We start from the raw sequence: 20,463 nt of genomic DNA on the forward strand, positions 1-20,463 counted from the left end.
AGAAGAAGCAGATGTAGGACCCCAGTGTTTTAAGTAATGAGTTCTATGGGGGTGTTAACCTAGAAGGCATGGGAAACTCTTAAGATGAAATTCTTAAAACACAAAGGAAAGCAGTTCCCACAAGGAGGAATTAGAAGAGTTGTCTAAAGAAGACTAGTGTCAGTGCACATAGAACTTGACCAAATTAGGTGTCTTTTAAAAATCTGTGTCGAGGATGAAAGTAGATAACAATAGAGCAAGGCATTGTTCCCTAAGAAAAAAAATTAGTGTCAGCAATGGGTAAAGCACAGAATTGAGAAGTGGGAAGCTAAACAATGAAGCCAGTTTTTTATTTAAGCTGGTAAAGAAAAAGAAGAAGATGATAATGAAAGAGGAAACATGACTGCTGCTTGGGATAGATGGAATAGGTGACAGCAGAAAGAGGGGAGAGTTACTTATGTTACTTCTGTTTTATCTGCCAAGGAGAATGACCATGACATTGAAAATGATAGAATAAAAGTGTCAGAAACCAAACCATCCAGTTACCCTTGATAAATTTCATTCACATAGTCTAGATGAACTCATCCGTGGATATTGAAAAAAATGAATGCTGCAGAATATTATTGTGCTGTAAGAAATGACAAGAAGATATGAATATAGCATGGAAATATTTTTATGAACTGTTGCATAATGAAATAAGCAGAACCAGGAAAACAAACTCCATAATGATTACAGCAATGTAAACATAAAGAAAAACGACAAAACAGCTGAAAATCAATTTTGGAACATTACAATGCATAAGGTCTCAAAGAAGATAAATAAGAAGACAATTTTTCATTCTTGCTGAAGTTTTTGTGTTGGTGGCAGGGGGGAGGAGATTTACCCAGGTGTGTAACATTTCATATGTCAAATTGTTTTTCAATGTATTGATGAGGTTTTTTTCTCCAATTTTTTCAAGACAATTATTTATTGTAAGAAGTGGCTCCCAAAGATGGAGAGGGAGAGGAGAGATAAAAGGGAGAAATTTAAATAATGTGAAAAGAAAATATATCAATAATTTTAAAGAATATGTTGTGCCACACTGACCATATTTTCTTCCACACTAACCATATTTTCTTCTATGAGGAAGCTGAGGATTAAGGAGTTTATTTGTCCAGTGTCATAAAAGGCAACAATCATTTAGTAAATTAAAAAAAAAAATCTTAAGGAGCTACTGTGTTCCAAGCACTATTCCAAGCACTAGGAATACAAAGAAAAACCAAAAAAATTAAAATCCCAAACCAGTCCCTGCTCCCAAGGAACTCACAGTCAAAAAAAAGACAAAGGCAAATAACTATGTCTAAACAATATGAAAATATGCATATACATACATATATACTTAGTAAATTGGACATCATCTCAGAGGGAGGGCAAAGGATTTTAACTGGGACATGAAGATAGAGAGGTAGAAGAGGGAGGGAATTCCCAACATGGGGGACAGCTAGTGAAAATACCGAGTCAGGAAACAGAGGGTTGTATGCAAGGAACAGCAAGTAGTACATAGAGGGGACTAAAGTGTAAGAAGACAACAAAGGTAGGAAAGGACCAAGTTATAAGGGGTATAGAAAACCTAAACATAGGATTTTATATTTGATCTTGGAAGTAGTAGGAAGCCCCTGGAGTTTGTTGAGTAGATGGATAGTATGGTTAATCCTTTACTTAAAATGGAGTAATTTGACAACTCAGTGAAAGATGTACCAGAATGAAGAGAGACTTCAGGGAGGAAGACCAACCAGCAGGCCAATGCCAGTTGTGATGTGATGAGGTCCTGCCTGCATCAGAATGGTGACTTTGTTAGATGCAAAAAGAAGGCATATATAGGAACTGTTACAAAGGTGGAAACTGTAAGACTTGGCAGTGGATTGGATATGGAGGGTTAGAGAGTGGCAGAGTTGGGATTTGAATGTATATCCTTTCCAAATCCATTCATGTTTCTACATCTTAACCCACAACAGTTTGTTTGAAAAAAATTAGTAGGAGTCAGCAGTGTTATGTGACAGCTACATAAGCTAATAGTCTTAGGCTATACTGAGAAGGTGGCTTCTAGGAATTCAGGTCAGATCATATCTGGAAATTTGTATTCAGTTCTAGACACCACAGTTTAAGATCATTGACCATTAGGATGGTGGAATAGCAAGAAGATGTAAAGCCCACTTCCTACCCTCTTCCCACATAACTCCAAAGAGATCTAAAAATTGTATTGGACCAAGTGCTGGTCGGAAAATCCAAGTAAAAGAAATCTGAGAAAGTAATTTTTCTCAGCTCAAGTCAACATAGGAAGAAAGAGAAGTTTGTGGAAGGCAGGAAAGTTGATCTACTAAGGGAGAACTGTGGTGCCATTCCAGAGCAGGGAGAATCTGTGCACCAAGGCAAGAAAAAGTTACACATCCAGCAAAGAGAGGTCTAACCTTGTGCAGGTTGCAAGGATACCACCTGGCAGTTCTGTTACTCACTACCTGATTCAAGGTCACAGATCTAGGACTAAATAAATGAATTGGAGATCTGCTCCTAGGGCTGTGTTGTGTGGTACAGAGTGACTGTCTTAAATTGCGTGCTGAGCAAGAAACAATTTCAAAAGCAAACAGTAATTTTACCACAAGAGCAGAGTAGAGTCTTAATTTCAACCATCTTCCCAGTCTAAAACCTGCAACAGAATAACCTTCTGTTCTGTCTGAGCAGAACTTTCCAGCTATCTTTTTTTTCCCCAAATGCTTTATTAACATCTGGTTTACTTCATTTCTGCCAGATTTGGGGTTACAAATTTTCTCCCTGTTTTTCCCCTACCCACCCCTCCAAAATAGCGGTCCCCCAGGATATCCCCCCCTCTTATTTCCCAATTCCATGTAAAATAGTATTAATAATAGTATGTGTGTGTATGTGTATATATAATTTTTTAAACATATGGTTTTAAAACTTTGAATTCCAGATTCATTCCCTTCCTCCCTTGTCACCCACCCTTACTGGGAAGATAAGCAATTCAATATAGGTTGTAACTAATGCAAAACATTACCATTGTAGATATATTGTAGAAGACTGATTATATTTCCCTCCCTTCTATCCCATCTGCCACTTGATCTATTCTCTACTTTGGTCCTGTTCCTTTTCAAAAGTGTATGCTTCTAACTTCCCTCCCCCAGAGCCTGCCCTCCCTTCCATCATCCCCCCTCTTGACCCCTTCCCCCCTACTCTCCTGTAGGGTGAGATACCCTATTTAGAGTGTATGTCATTCCCTCCCTGAGCCCAATTCAATGAGTATAAGGTTGACCCATTCCCTTATGCCTTCCTGTTCTTCCCCTCCATTGTACCCATTTTCCTTTGCCTCTTCTATATGAGATAGTTTGCCCCATTCTGTCTCTCCCCATCTCCTATCATTATATTCCTCTCACCTCTTAATTTTACCTTTTAAGTATCATCCCTTCCTATTAAATTGGTCCTGTGCCCTCTATCTATGTATACCTGTAAACATATATATACATACATTCCCATATGTATTCATATGCCTATATACCCTCTGATAAAGACTATATATATAGTCTTTTTCTTTTCCCTTCAGCTATTTTCATACTGAGAAAAGTTTCATCAGTTACAATTATTGTTTTTACATGTAGGAATGTAAATAGTTCAACTTTGATAAGTTCCTTATGATTTCTTTTCTCTGTTTACCTTCTCATGCTTCTCTTGCTTCTTGTATCTGAATGTCAAATTTTCTATTCAACTTTTTTCATCAAGAATGCTTGAAAGTCCTCTATTCCACTGAATAACCATATTTTCCACTGAAACATGATACTCAGTTTTGCTGGGTAGGTGATTCTTGGTTTTAATCCCAGCTCCTTTGACCTATGAAAAATAGGTCAAATATCAAACAGGTCAAAAAATATCATATTCCAGGCCCTTCTCTCCCTCAGTGTAGAAGCTGCCAGATCCTGTGTTATCCTGATTGTGTTTCCATAATACTCAAATTGTTTCTTCCTGGCTTCTTGGAATATTCTCTCCTTGATCTGGGAATGCTAGAACCTGGCTATAACATTCCTAGGAGTTTTCTTTTTGGGATCTTTTTCAGGAGGTGATCGGTGGATTCTTTCAACCTCTTATTTTGCTTCCTGGTTCTAAAACATCAGGGCAGTTTTCCTCGAGAATTTCTTAGAGGATGATTTCTAGGTTCTTTCTTTTACTATGGCTTTCAGGTAGTCCAATAATTTTTAAATTATCTCTCCTGGATCTATTTTCCATGTCAGTGGTTTTTCCCATGAGATATTTCACATTGACTTCTATTCTTTCATTTTTTGGATCTGTTTAAAAGCATCTTGATTTCTCATAAAGTCACTAGCTTCCCTTTGCTCCATTCTAAATCTGAAGGAATGCTTCTCCTCAATGAGCTTTTGAGATTCTTTTTCCATCTGACAAATTTGGCTTTTTAAGGCATTCCAAGGCATTCCTCTCCTTATTGCCTTTTTGAGCCTCTTTTGCCATTTGAATTAGTCTGTTTTTTAAGGTGTTATTTTCCTCAGTCAGGCTGTTGACTCTCATTTCATAATTTTCTTGTGTCATTCTCATTTCTCTTCCCAATTTTTCCTCCACTTCTCTTATCTGCTTCTTAAGATCTTCTATGGCCTGTATCCAGCTCGTATTTTCCTTTGAAGTTTTTGGTGCAGGAGTTCTGACTTTACTATTTTCCTCCTGTTCCATGCTTTGATCCTTTTTGTCCCCAAAATAGGAGTCTAATGTTGATTCTTCTCTTTGTTTTGGTTCCTTTGCCTGATCATGTTGCCACTCACTTACTTGACTTTTGGGCTTTTTGCCACAGTAGGACTCTGCCACCAGACAGGGGAGCTTCTGTCCCAAACGCTGGGGTTTTCTCAGCTGCCAGAGGTATTAGTTGGGTGCCCTCTCTGAAGCCTTCACACACTCTGGCAAGCTGGTCACATACCCCAGGGCCTCCCCCCTAGACTGCAATCCAGATCCAAGAAGGTTAAAGCAAGAGCTGTTACCCCTCAGACTGATCGCTTGGTCCCCCTGCAGTCTGCAGGCCAGGAGCTGAAGCTTCAATGTGGTGCCAGCCCAGGGGCTCAGCTCTCCCAACTACTGGTCCCAAAGTCCTCACTGCACTGACCTCTCACTTTGTACTTAGCATCTATGTGTGGATGATTCTGGAAACGGCCACAGCTGCTGGTGATCTGGAGTTCCACCAGCCGGTGGTTGGTCAGGCCCACCCTGGGGCCAAAACTTCTGGCTCACGTGGTCCTGTGCTTGGTTCCAAGAACTCTTCGCTGGCCGATTCCTGCTGGCCTGCTGGGCTGTCCTCAGTGGGACGTTAGCCTCTCTGAGTCATTTTGTGGGTTCTGTAGCTCCAAAGTTTGTTCAGAGTCCCCTTTTACAAGAATTGGGGAAGGTGGAAGCTGGAGCCGCGTGGAAGTCCTGTTTCTACTCTGCCATCTTGACTCCACCCCCAGAGCAATGGTTCTTGACTTTCCAGCTCTCTGACAGTAATTGAGTCCAGCAGCAGTCTGTTGGAATTTCCAACCTGGAATAAACCAATAGAATTGTTGCACAGATCCAAATCCAGGTCAAAACCTTGCAGAGTTTGGACCAGCAGAGCAATGACCAGCCTTTGGCCTAGATCAGACCACTTGGAAGCTCTGAAGACATATATTTCCCTAGCTTGAGACCCTGGAATAATGTAACACTTAGTACTCTAAGAAACCAGCACAAGAACCCAAGAGGACACAAGTTCAGTTAAGACATTCCCCCCAGAAATACTTAGAGCCCAGCTTTAACATAGAGTCTTAAGTCAAGAAGTAGGCTGAAAGAATGAGCAAACAGAAAAAGAGTCCTAATAGAATTATAGTGACAGTGAGGATCAAGACACACACCTATAATGACTCATCTACAAGCAAAGCATTGAAGAAAAACACAAGTTTGGCACAAGTTCATCTAGAATTTCTCAAAGAAAAGAACCAAAATGTTTGTTTGTTTAATGAGTGTAAAATGTTTTTATAAATAAAATGAGAGTGTTGGGGGGGGGAGGGAAAACAAATGAGTTGTAGATGAAAGAATTAGAAAAGACATCAACACCTTTCCACAAGATGTACAAAACCTTAACCAAGAAACAGTCTCTCTACCAAATAGAAGTTAATGACTGCATGAGAAAGCAAATATTTTTTCAATTTTTTAACATTTTTATTTAAAATTTTGAGTTCCAAATTCTGTCTCTCCTTCCCCTTCTCCCTTCCTGAGATAGTAAGCAATCAGATAGATATAGGATATACATGTGCAGTTATGTTAAACATTTCCATATTAGTCATTTTGTACAAGAAGACTTGAGAAAACAAATATTAAAGTAAAAAGACTGAAAAAAACAGAAGAAAATGTAAAGTATCTCAAAACAAAAGCAGTGTAAAGTATCTCAAAACAAAAACCTGGAAAACAGATCAAGGAGAGATAATTTAAAAATCTAAAAGCCACAACCAAAAGGAAAAAAAGAGCCTAGACATCATATTTCAAGACATCTTAAGAAATTACTCAGATCTCTTAGAACCAGAGGGAGGACAAAATGGAAATAGAATCTACCAGTTGCTGCCTGAAAGAAACCCAAAATGAAAACTCCCAGGTACATTAAAGCTCCAACCCAGAACTTCCAGGTTAAAGAAAAAATACTGCAAGCAGTCAGAAATAAAGAATTCAAGTACTGAAAATTCGCTGTCAGAATCACACATGATTTAACAGCCACCCTTATCCAGGAGTGGAGAGCTTGTAATATGAAATTCCAGAAGGCAAAGGATATAAACTCACAACTAGGAAATAATTTACACAGCAAAAGTGTAATTCTTAAGGGGAAAAAAAGATCTTTAACAAAGTAGAGGACTTCCTAACATTCCTTTTGAAAAGACCATTGCTGTACAGAAGCTTTGAAGTGCAGATGGGGGGAGTCAAGAGAAGCACAAAAAGGTAAACGTGGAAGAATAATCCTAAGGAAACACACAAAGATGAACTGTTCTCATTTTATTATGAAACATGTTCCCTCAGAACCCTATTCTCATCAGAGATTTTAAGGGAAATATAATTAAATAGAGGGCTTGTGTTTGTTGTTTTGATTGATGATAAAAGAAATAAAAAGGAGGGGAAGAGGAATATACCGGTGGAACAGAGAAGGGAGAGGAAGATTGAGAGAAATTATCTCACAATTAGAGTACCCAAAAGACTATAAGTAGGGATAGGGTGGGGGATCAATTAATATTAGAACTTAACTGTCATCTGAACTGATTAGAATAGGCAAAACTACACACAGTTAAACACAGAAATAAATTTCACTCAATAGGGAAACATGGAAGAAAGGGGCAAAGAGAGATGAGTGAAATAAGAGAGAGGGTAGTTTAAAGGGAAAGGTTTCTTAAGCAAGATAAGCTTTGAGAATGTATAAAAGTTTTTATAGCAGTTTTTTTTTGTGGTGGGAAAGAATTAGAAACTGAGCAGGTACCCAACAGTTAAGGAGTGACTAAAAAAGTTATGTTATATACATGTGATTGAATATTATTGTGCTGTAAGAAATGAAAAAAAGGGATGGTTTCAGAGAATCTTGGGAATACATGTATAAACTGTTACAGGGTAAGGTAAACAGAAGCAAGACAATGGTTTGTAAAGTGACAGTAATGTAAAAAGGTAAATAACTTTGAAATTGTAATCATTGGAATGACTAACTATGATTCTAGTGAATTTATGATGAAACATGCTACCACCTTCTGATACAGTGGATTCAGAGTGCAGGTTGATATATTTTGGGGTATGTTCAATCTGAAAATTTGTTTTTCTCAATCATACATGTTTATAACAGGTTTTATTTTTCTTTCTTGGTGAAAGAGAAGAGACAAAAGGGAGAGGGAAGAGAGAAACTGAATTTAGGGTGATTAAAAAAAATAAAATCTAGTAAGTAAGGTCATTGACATCTCTACTGTAGATCTCAACAGGTGACTCTTGGACCCAGAAAGAAAAGACAGTAGGAGGAGCCAGTATCTTCTCTTCCTTTGATCCAGTCCCCCAGTACCCAATCCCTGAAGGGTGGTAGCTGTTTTCTTTTCGCTTGGATACTATAGGACTTTGCTCAGGGCCCCCACTCGCCTTCCTGATAGTTGAAAGTTGCTTACATCACTTAGATGATCAGCAAGCCTCCAATTATAGTCCTTCTTTTAATATGGTAGAACACCAGGACTTACTCTCTACCCTGTCATTGTTTCCTAGAGTTGACCAGGTCTTGTCATATGCTTTGTTGCTATACCTTTCAGTCCTCTGTACATCGCCATCTGAGTTACCATTGCATGCTAAGCACTCCTGGACTTTGCCTTGTATCTTGCTGATGTATACTAAAGTCCATTGGGTTTTCCCATCAGCCCTGCAGCTGAACCCTTTTACATGTGTTACCTCTTCTATTTAGAATATAACATTGAGAGCAGGGACTGTCTTACTTTTCTTTATCCCCATCACTTAGCACTCAGTGCTTGGCTCAAAGTAAGTGCTTAATAAATATTTTTTCGTTCATTTATAAACTGAAGAATGTCCAGAAGAAAACTAAGATTGTGAAGAGCCTTGACACCATGTCTTGTGAATATCAGCTGAAGAAACTATGGACGGTTAGCTTATAGAAAAGAAGGCTGGCAGGATGGGGCAGAGTATAATAACTGTATAAAGTATTTGACAGACTCTCATGTGGAACCGGGATTAGATTTGTTCTTTTTTACCCCAGAGGGAAACGCCAGAAGCAATGAATGGAAAGTACAGAGAGGCAAATTTAGGTTTATGTCAGGAGAAATATCCTAACCATGACAGCTGTTCAAAAGTGGGATGAGCTATATTACTCACTGAAGGTTCTCATACAAAAGCTGGATGACCATTTGTCAGCTCTATTGATGGCATGTATTCCTTTTGAGCATGAGTTGGATTAGATAGCTAGTGAAATCCCTTCGAACTTTAAAATTTTGCAGTTTTTTAGTTTTTAGTAAAAAGTACCCATTGTTTCTTTTATCCAGTCATTATCATGTATTCCCAGAGGGCCATTGAGTGCAGAAGATTTGATGCTTTACATTTCTTGTCACTTAACTCTGCCTCAGTTTCCTCATCTGTAAAATGAGCTGGAGAAAGAAATGGCAAACTACTCCAATATCTTAGCCGAGAAAATGCCAGAAGTCACAAAGAGTCAGGCACAACTGAAAAACAACTAAACAACAATAACCATCTATTTCTTATTAAGCTGTGAGGCAATGTGGTATAATGAACAAATGGATGACTGTGAAACTGGGAAGACCTAATTTCAAATGTTGCCTCCAATACATAATTGCTACGTGAAAAGTTTATGTTACTCATGAGTTGTTGATTGGCATGTTCGAGGGAATTTACTCACTGGAGTATCTTACCCTAATGGAACACAAAGCCAGGCCAAAAATTTTTTGAAATTAGTTTTATAAATAATTAATTTATGTAAACTTAGTTTTAAGCATAAACAAAGCTAATTAAATACATTTTACATCAACTTACATTTTATTATATTAATTTCATCATACACAATACTGGTTTCTGCCTCTGTTCCCTTTAATTTTCTTTTTGTATATAGTAATATATTTATGAACGAATTTTGCTTTTATATAGTGGTAGCCCATGTAATACTTGGTTTGTTTTAGTTCTGCTTTCTTTTCTTGAAACTACTTCATAATATTTTTATAGATTTCTGTTTTTCATACTTGTTTGTCTTGACAGCATCCTTTTTTCATTGATACACTACAACATATTCATCAGTTTCCCTCAACATTTCATTGGTAATTTCTAGTTTTTGTAGCCAGATATAATTTAAAATATATTTGAATACATATTTTTCTCCTTTTGATAATATTCCTAGACCTATTCCCAATAATAAGATTGTTAGGTATGTTTGTGTATTTTTATAACTTTTCAGTATCAGATAGTACTCCAAAAAAGATTCTCCCATTTTGCCATCTCACAAGCAATGTATCTAGTACCACAACCTAGCCAGTGTTGAATTTTGTCATTTTAAAACAGGTTTGTTATTTTAATTGCTATAAGGTATTCTCAGTTATTTTCATTTGCATTTTCTTGAGCATCAATATTTTAAATAAAAGTTATTTTAAATTTGTGCTTCTTTTATTTTTACAAAATCTTCTGACTTTAAAAAGCCTTCTTCTTTCTATCTTTCCAGTCATCTTTCGCACCACTATACCAAGATCTATTGACTGTGTCCTCCTTTGCTGTTACTGAAATGTGACATTCCATTTCCCAACTCCCTGCTTTTTTTCTTACTGTCCCTCAAGCCTGGAACGTTCTCCCTCCTCCTGTAAATCTCCTGTAGTCCCTGACTTCATATCTCAGCTCAAGTCCTACCTCTGCAAGACTTTCCTAGTCTTCTTTAATCTTAGTGACTTCCACCTATAGATAGTATGAGTGTCCATAGTTATTTGCATGCTGTCTCACTTATGAGGCTGTGATTTCCTTGAGAGCAGGGACTGGTTTTTGCATTTCTTTGTTATCTCCAAAGTTGGTGCTTAATAAATGTTTGTTAACAGATTATTTTCTTTTTTTCAATTTTAATAAGTTTTGAAGACTTGAAGCCAATCATCCCAGGCTGTATGGAGTCAAGTACTTTAATGCAGTACTTTTTATCGGACTCCTGGTAACTGAGAAACAGAAGTTTCATGGGAACAAGGGGGACTTCTTTTTGTGAGCTGTTTTCTCCTTTGTAGTGGTATCCTGACTTCGATCCCTGACTGTAGATGTCCTTTACCTTAAGTGATTCAGTGACACAAGAATAGAAATTATATGATAATTGGTTATTATCAAAATAAAGAACATTTAAAGGATGTCAGTCTAAAACATGTCACCAAAAAAGGTAGCTTCCAGAATTCTAGGGCTTACTCTTCTCATCAAAGTGGGCAATATAAGTTTATATGGTGGTTAGTCAATCACCAAAAATTCATGAAGTACCTACTGTGTGCTTTTAGGTGCTAGTGTTGCAAATGTAAGAGAGAAAATAAGTAGTCAGCCTACTATGAATTAAAATTCATAGTAAAAGTTTACTAAGTGCCTACTATGTGCCAGCCATGGTACTAAGGGTTGAGCGTACCTGGAAAGACAACAGTCCCTGCTCTCATAGAGCTCACATTCTGTCACCTGAGTTCAAAGGCAGCTCCCAGTTCTTTGTCTAGTTCTTTGTCCAGTTGCTGTCCATATTGAAGCTCACAGTGTCCAGTCCACTTCAAGTCCTTCACAGTTCCTGTGTCTGGGAAGACAAAGCTTAACAGAGCCAAAACAGCATTCATGCACATTGCTAGCACCATCATCAATTCACTATCTGCCTGTGAAATCAACACAGACCCACAAACAAGGCCCAGGAGGTCAATACAAATAATCAGTAAAGTCCCAGGACCTCCAAAATCCTCCTCCAAGACTTCTGTAAACAGACAACCAGAAAATCTTTCAGGGCTTCCCATAAGGTCCTAGGGCTTCTGTACAAAGTATCACAAACATCAACACAAAGTTCCATGATACCAAGTTTTCTCCTTCTACACCGCAAGAGCTCCCTTCTCAGTTCTCCTGTCTTCTCATTTCTCAGAAGGTCTCAGTTCAGTTCTCAGAAGAAGTTCTGTTCTGGCACTACAGGTTCTGTTCTCAGTTCGTAGAAGTTCTCGGGATCCTGGCAGTTGTCTTCTGTCTGTCTGTCTCTCTCCCTCTCTCTGTCTCTGTCTCTCTCTCCCCCTCTCTCTCTCTCTCTGTCTCTGTCTCTCACATTCTCTCTTATACGTTCTCTCTCTGCAGCAGTAGTGTATTAGCTTGCCCTTTCCTTTATATAAGGTATTAGGGCCTCCCTCTCCTGCACCTTCCTGTTATGTCAGTAAGTTCATCCCATTGTCAGATTCACAGATTCTGGGTCTTAACACAATCGTGAACTTCAAACTCAATGCTAAGTACCTGTTAGCTTGCCAATACAAGGGGATCTTCAAATTCCATACTATTAACACCCACCACTACCTAGTATATGAGTTGGAAGTGCTGACATCATACAAATGTGGAAGCCCCTCCCAGCACTGGGAGCCGGGAAAAGTGGATCTGCCCAAAGGAAGTTTGGGGAAAGGGCTTTCTTTTCCCACATGAAGCAAGTGATTACTAATTTTTTTACTAGATTGGTCTTAGTCTGATAATTATGATAACATTTTTTTCTATTTCTGAATGTCTGTGGTAATAAATTTTTATAAATTTAAATTATTGAATTATTTTGATCATATGATGTTGGTTAAAATGTTGATCAAGTCCAGAACCTTATTATTTGTCATTTCTTGAGACTCCCTCCCCCCACTCTACTCTAGTAAATGTCCATCCGTTAATCAGTTACTTCTACTAAACTCCTGTGTGCCAGTTAGAAATGGATCTGCAACACACATGAAATATAGTTGAATAGCTTCATCATTCTGCAGTAGTTTAATCATGACAAGATCTCAATTACACAAGTGCTATAGTAATTCTATGAACTACATCATCAATGTAGGTATGCCCTCCATTTATGCAGAGCTCACCCCATTCCTGCCTTCCATAAATTCACAGTGGATTTTTCCTCATTTTCTTTGAGTAAAACCACCTCAACTACCGCCTCTAACAACTACTGATTACCTTCTACCAATAGGTACAGCAACCCCCACTGTTTCCTCAGCAGTTTGAGCTGTTGAAGACATGGAAAAGAAAGCTGTTAGCACCAGTCTTTTTTTTTTTTTAAAGCAATTGGGGGTAAGTAACTTGCTCAAGGTTACAGTGTCTGAGCCTGGATTCGATCCCCAGGTTATCCCGACACTGGGGCCGAGCACCAGTCTTTTTGGTATCGTCAAGTGATTAAGCATCATAAACCAATACAATTTTATTGATGCAAATGATATTTTAAAAGATGTGTCACCATCTCCTTTGCCACTGTATCCTAAGGAGCAATGAGACCTTTCTGACAGTTAGCTGAAACTTCAGCTGAATCACATATTGTATATGTTGATATGAATGTGATCTTTGAAAACAAGGACTATAATCTCTCTTCTTTTTGTATCCCCTCAATCACATCCCAGCACTTTATTTGTATGTAGTAAGCACTTAATACATGATTTTTTCATTAACTTATCATTCATTTGAACATCATGTTATTATATTTGAACATTGTAACATTATATTTAGTAAAATTCCTAGAATGTTGTTATACGTTTCTTTGCCGACGTCTTTTCAGTCACCACTTTGGTTCAGTTCTTTGTAATGTAGTACATTGTTCCTAGATGAATTTCAGCTTTACTTCAGAAACTGGTGTTCGATGAATCAGCCATACAGTATCACCAGAAGGATATTGAAATTTTTAAAAATGGGTTATCTTCCCAAGGAGAAGCTTAAACTCACTTAAAGAACTTTGCAGTTCCCCCTAAGCAATCCATTTGCTTTGCTCTATTACATTTTGAGCCCAGTTAGTTCATTGTCTCTTGCTGTAGGTTGTTTAATTGAATGTCATAGTTTGGACAATTTTCGTTGTTATTTTTTTTGTTTGTTTTGTTTATTTGTTTTTCACTTAAAACTATGTGGATAGGCCAGAATAACTCTTGTATGGTTATGGGTATCATTTTAGGAAGTTCTGTAGTATTCCAGGGCTTGATGCGTTTGGTACAATGACTTCTGCAGACTGGAACATGTGGAGGATCTCACCTTGCTATTCCTCATTATCTGTTAGGACTCCCTTTTCAACTTGGACTCTGCCCTGAATTTCCTTTATAACTGAGGTGAACTTCTTTGACAAGTGTATTTCCCTCCCATTTAAGTATTTAATTGATAAAAATGCTCAGAGGATTATTAGTAAACAAACATTTATTAAGTGCTTGCTCTGTGCTCACTACTGTGTTAGGTTGGAGTTGATGATGATATAAAGATAAAAGATAGCCCTTGTCTCCATGTTACTGTACAAAGTTGTCTCTCAGTTAAATTAATGTTAGACATTTCAAGGAATCTTATATAATTTTTTTTCATATATTGAGATACTTCATTGAAGTAGAAACCTTAAGGTGGCATTTTTCTCACCCAATTAAAGTGATTTTTTAATACTCAAGTCAGAAGTACAGTGGGATTCTCTGTTCTCTACATTTTTCCTTGAAGTATGTGGTTTCCTTTTTTGTTATTATTTTTTTTGCTTTTTGAAGGGCAGTTGGGGTTAAGTGACTTGCCCAAAGTCACATGGCTAGTTTTTTTTTGTGTTAAGTATCTGAGGTCACATTTGAACTCAGGTCCTCCTGACTCCAGGGCCGCCCCGATGTGGTTTACTTTTGAATGTCCCTTCTTAAAGTTACTCTAATAGCTCTAGTAAGGGTTCCCTTGCTGCATGTATGGATTTTTCTTATAGTTTATGTTCATGGGAAAGTTGGCATATGAAATGTTAATAATGTTTTCTCAGTCACTTTTTAGAGTAGTCCTGCACAACCTGTAGCTCACTTGAAGCACACCAGAGGATTTCAGTGACCTGTGAAAAATGTAGAGGAAAACATCCTTTGTATGTAGAGAAAATTCTTTGGCATGCTACAAGTGGCCTGTGGGGCTGTACATGGCCCATAGGCCATTGGTTGTACAGGCCTATTTAAGAGGGTAATAATTGGGGCCAAGATTTTTTTCCCCTCATTTTTGAGATAGCTTGAAGGACTTCAATGCCCTCAAAATTATGTAACCATCATCATGAACCTCCTCTGTATATACTTAGTCTAGTCCTTCTACATTCACACTTTTCCCTTCAGTTCCATTTCTATTTTCTCCATAAACATACCCATATTATTAGACTCTAAAGTAATGGTTCCACTCTCTTTGGTGGTGAAAAGTTTGTTTTAAAAGTTTTTGTTGGTTTTCCCCCAGCTTTCATTTGTTGTTGTCCTTCGAATTTCATCCTTAAATGTTCCTTAAACTCTTTCTTGAGGCGGCTGGGTGGCGCAGTGAATAGAGCACTGGCCCTGGAGTCAGGAGGACCTGAGTTCAAATGTGACCTCAGACACTTAACACATACAAAAAAAACTAGCCGTGTGACTTGGGCAAGTCACTTAACCCCAACTGCCCCTCCAAAAAAAAAAAGAACCTCTTTCTTTTGCCAGACTTTCTTCAAACTTGTTTTTCATTCTGCTCTTTTTTACTGCTTCATGGGACGGTCCTAATCCTAATAAGCCACCATTTTTCTCTTTAATATTTTACAGAGGAGTTTATATTGTAAACTATTTTTGTCTTTGGCTGCCATACCCCTCTGCTTGGTAATATATGATGAATGGGGTAGGCTCTTTGTTATAAAAATCAATTTACATCATTTAAAATTCCGTAGAAAATTATTATGCTGAGTGTGGATTCCTTTCCTCCAGATATTTCCATTTTTCAGTGTCTATAAAGACACTTAGATTTAATTGCGTGTTTCTCTTTTTTTCCAGAGTTTAATCATGGCTTATGTCTAGGGGTCTAAACAGGAATTAACAAGACCCCTGTTAGAAAAAGTGCTCAAAGTATAAAGTAGATATCATATAGAAAATAACTCTTTGTTCCACAAAAAGAAAAAGCTTAAGACACAAAAAAGTAATCACAATAACAGATAGTTAAAATATGAAATAATTAGTTATTCCTATCACTTTTATCTCCCCATAAGGCAAAGTTGCATGTGGTGGAGTTGCTGACCTGTGTTGTCTATTCAACTTATAATTCAACCCCTTAGTCACCCAGGACATGATCTGGACTTTCTTAGTCTTTAGTCCTTGGTCCTTCCTTAGTCATTTGTATCCTCTGGCTGTGGTGCATCTTCTCTAGAAGAAGCATTGGAAATAGCACTGACTTATGAACTCCTAAACTTTTGGATTTGTGAGGTACTTGTCAAGGCTAAAAATGCCCCTTTCTTAGGATTGATTTTTAGTGAATAAGGCTCATGGAAAGGAGCTCCACTTTCCCCTCCTCCCACCTTCCACTGGAAGGGCAATGCCTATGCAGTGTACTTTTTAAAAGAGGAAGAGACTGAAGCAGAATTTTACCCTTCAGTCCCTCTTATAGTCTACCTGTAGGGGAGGGAGGAGGAGGACTCCTTCACAAAAGTTTCCTCCCCATGATACTCAGCAAAGAATTCTGTGACACCCAATCACTTGGGTTCATGGCATAAATCAAGAGTTGCTGTGGTCACCTCAGTAAAGTGAAGCACGTATCCCAATCAAGAGACCAGTGTGCATGCCTATCCCCAAGGAGCCAGAATGTATGTTCCATAGGGTGACTTCAGTGTGCTTCAAATTCTTATAAAATTGGTCTTGAATTTGTTGGGTTCTTGATGTTGACATTTCCATGAACTTCCTCTGTAATCTCACTTGATAATTCCAGTGGAATTTTATATATTGAATTCCTTAGGTAAAATGACAGTGTAAGACAGGCACATGGCATATATCCTTGTATTACCAGATATTCTTTTCGTAGCAAAATATCCTGAAACTATAACTATTTTAAAACACAAGAAGTATAATTTCTGATTAATGCCTCAATTTTTTTTAAGGTAGATTCTTTGGTCTTCTGTTTCCTGAATTGGAGTACTAAAAATTGTGTGGGGACAAGAATAATGCAAATGTACAATTCCTCCAGGAATAAAAGGATAGGATAACACTGATTGTATCATAAATGTAAGTGCCAGAGGAAATGAGGTATCTCATAAGCTAGTGATCCCATTATCAAAAGTACTCAAGCCAGAAGGTAGATAACTGCCTGTTGGGGATTCTGTAGAGGGAATTGCTACAGTATTTAGAAAGTTGAATTAGCTCTCCTCTGGTGCCCCAACCAAATCTAAGAAACATTTGAAGAATAAAAAGTTTTTGTGAAATAACATATGCCAAAACACATTCTCTTCTTAAGAGAGCTAGTATATAAATCAGTGTTGCTTTGACTATCAGGTATAAGATCAGTATCTTATTCCCTTATCTTTAGGCATGTTTCAACATCATCCAGAAAACCATCCCTAGGAACATAGGAAGAGCTAAAAAGACTTATTTGTAAATATTTGTATGTATTCCCTTACTGGGAATCTAGAACAAAAACACCCTCAAACCTCTGATAAAAAATTACCTGAAAACCATATGTTATGGGTGTAGGTGATTGAATGTTTCTGTTGTAACTTATGATTCTGAGTGCTTTCCTGTCTCTGAATCCCAGGATTCCTTCTATAACGCTCATTGGGCATTGACTAAATATCCTTTTCCATGGCTAAGAAGGAAAAGCCAAGTAAGTCACACACACACACTTGAAAGATGTACCTAGATGGCTTTAAAAACATTTGGAGTTTTTATATTTAACTGTGCTACAATCAACCATCTGAATTACCCAAACACAGGTGATGCAGCACCCAACTGAAGGAGGCCAGGTTCTGAGCCTTTGTAGCAACATCAAGGAAGTCACTGCTAAAGTAGCTGAAATATGGATCTTCTCTTTGTCTAGTCAGCCAATAGACCATGATGACAGCACTATGCATTCCAGCCAAAAAATCAAATCCACAGGTGAGTTTTTCTTCTTTTCCTCTTTTTTGTTCACTAACTCAGCTAATAAGTAATGGGTCATTGAACTATTCTCTTTCATTGTGACCTCCCAGGTTATGTGGAAAATCTAAAGGAAAGCTGAATTTATCTAAATAATATTTTGAGTTTAAATAGGTCCAGGTTAATATCTTTGAGGAATAGATTTGTTTCACATGTAGAGCTGTATTCCAGCTTTCCCTTTGACTCTACGGTTATATAGTCAGTAAATCATATCTGATTTCTCTCTCCACGATATTTTTAGGCATCATTCATCTTTTGCCCTCCTGTCCAAATGTCATTCAAACATCAGGCTCATATGTGTCACCTCTGTTATTTTTTCTCATCATAATGCAATGGTCATGCATTAGCAGGGTTTGGTTATGCTCAGTCCATGTTCCAGCATGGGGATTTTTCCCTTTGTCTTGGCAGTAAATACCTTGTACTTACATAGTGGTGATTTGATTCTCTGTTTCCAGTTGCTTTCTGTTTAACCTGTTTTCTATATTCTTCCTTTGGTGTCGGATGAGTACCACTTCATTGACCTTCCATTATCTGGAACCCCTAAATCTCCCATCTGTGTATTCATGCTCTTTCATCAGTGCTCCACCAAGGAGCTACCAAAATTGCTAAAGGTTTTCCTCTAAGGTATTTTTACATTTTATTAGTATCTTTGCAACTCTTTGAGTTATTCCCCATTCTTGCTAAATGGTTAGCCCACTTCCTTTTCCAGTCATACATTTCCATAGTGATGTCCCATATTCTACTACTTGCACATAATTTACTGGTGGAAATATACTATCACCTGCTTTTTTTGCATCTGATATACTACCTTGTACATGATACCTTTCTTGACTCTTTCTGTTACACTTTGAGCAAACTTCTTCTTTGATTCCTTAGACTCCTAAAAGTTTTGATGCGTTAAGATTCAAAACAATATGGCACCACAGGAATGTATTAGTTGATCAGTCAGAAAATATTAAGAGTACTATTCTAGGCATTGGATATATGAAGGCAAAAAAAATTAATAATCCTTACTCTTGAGAAATTTATATTCTTTCAAGGGAAGTGTACATATGTGAATATATGGAATAGGAATAGGGACTAGATCTATATTTTCATTGTATAAAGAATTACTCCTGATCCAACCAGTCTGGAGAGCGATTTGGAACTATGCCCAAAAGGCTATAAAAAAGTACATACCCTTTAACCCAGCAATACCACTTCTAGGTCTGTATCCCCCCAAAAATCATGCAAGTGGGTAAAGGACCCATATGTACAAAAATATTTATAGCAGCTGTTTTTATGATGGCAAAGAATTGGAAATCAAGAGGATTCCCTTCAATTGGGCAATGACTAAACAAGTTGTAGTACATTAATGTAATGGAATACTATTGTGCTATAAGAAATGAGGAACAGGGACAGCTAAGTGGCACAGTGGATAGAGCACTAGTCCTGGAGTCAGGAGCTTGACACACTTACTAGCCATATGACCTTGGGCAGGTCACTTAACCCCAATTGCCCTCCAAGAAGAAAAAAAATAAAAAGAAATGAGCAGATGGACTTCATAATAACCTGGAGAGACATAAACTGATGCCGAGTGGAGAGCAGAACCAGGAGAACTTTGTACACAGTTACAGACACATCGTGCAAGGTTATAAGACAGCTCCAAGGGACTCATGATAGAAAGGGCTATCCGCATCAGAGAAAGAACTACAGAGTCTGAATTCAGATTGATGCAAACTACCTGCTATCCCTTTTTTTTTGTTGTGTTTTGTTCCTTCTTTCTCGTCGTTCATTTCATTGGTTATAACTCCTCTTTACAGCTTCACTAATGTTTAGTGTGAATGTATTTGTAGAACCTGTATCAGATTGCATGCCGCCGTGGGGGGAGGGGAGGAGAGGAAGGAAAGGAGAAAAAATCTGGAACTCGAGACTGTGGACTGAATGTTGTAAACTAAAAGTAAATAAATAAATGTTTTTTTAAAAAAGAATTCCTTCTGAGTGAAGAGATTCCCTCCTTCAACTCAGATTGGCATGTTCTCTGCACTTGATGATTTTAGAGAGTTCCTTAAAGTACCGAGAGGTTAAGTGACTTAGCCAGAGTCAAACGGTCATGATGTATGTAATCTTTATGCAGAGTGCACAGAGGATATCTCTTTGTATGCTGTACCATGCAGCCTCTTACAAATTTACAGTATAGATAAGAAGGCACTAGCAGTTGAGTCAAGAAAGGTATCATGTAGAAGGTAGTATATCAGCTACAACTTGAAGCAAGTTACAGATTTAGTGATGGAGAGCTGAGCTTACTTAGACTGCTTCCAGGATTCGGTTAACACCCTGTGCAGAGGCACATGTAATTAGTAGGTAATTAGTCAGAAAGACAGCATGGCCTCCTGAAGAGAAGGCTGGTTTCAGGAGTCAGGAAGACCAGAGCACAAATTTCACCCCTGACATATCCCAGAACAGTGACTCTACAGGTCTCCCTTACTCCAGCAGTTGCTGATTTTCATACATAGGGGAATCTCTTTGCAGGACATTTGTTACGCCATTGAAGTTACAGTGCTAGACAAAGAAATAATAGTAATCAGTTAATCGTTGAAAAGAGTGATTTATGTGGGTAGGGTAGGAGAAAAGCACTGTACCCTGCAATTTTTATCTAGTATCTGTTGTAGACAATTTGTTAATATATAAACATTCCTACTTAGAGGAACGACTAAACTGATACTTTCCCCTGCTGATTGGAATTTGTCCTTACCCAAGAATTATGTAATTATAAGAAGAGACAGACAGGATGTGAGAGTGACAAAGGCAATGTGTGGTGCAGTGCTGGACTGGTGTTAGATTTATCCTTTCCAGGCTAAATATTTGCATTCAACAAAAA

At 37.8% G+C, this 20,463-nt stretch overlaps 1 protein-coding gene across 4 annotated transcripts in view; it reads left to right on the top strand.

Annotated features, from left to right (window-relative positions):
• PACS2 (phosphofurin acidic cluster sorting protein 2) overlaps positions 1-20,463 on the top strand; it is a 325,422-nt gene that overhangs the window by 115,317 nt on the left and 189,642 nt on the right. For all 4 annotated transcript variants that reach the window (XM_069103870.1, XM_069103871.1, XM_069103872.1 and 1 more), the window contains one exon: positions 17,402-17,564. In XM_069103870.1, the coding sequence (XP_068959971.1) occupies positions 17,402-17,564 (163 nt within the window). The remainder of the gene's footprint in view (positions 1-17,401; positions 17,565-20,463) is intronic.

The sequence above is a fragment of the Petaurus breviceps genome, unplaced genomic scaffold (genome assembly GCF_028583685.1).
Source record: "Petaurus breviceps papuanus isolate PSGF00001 unplaced genomic scaffold, PetGlider_PUasm1.0 64, whole genome shotgun sequence".
NCBI lineage: Eukaryota > Metazoa > Chordata > Mammalia > Diprotodontia > Petauridae > Petaurus > Petaurus breviceps.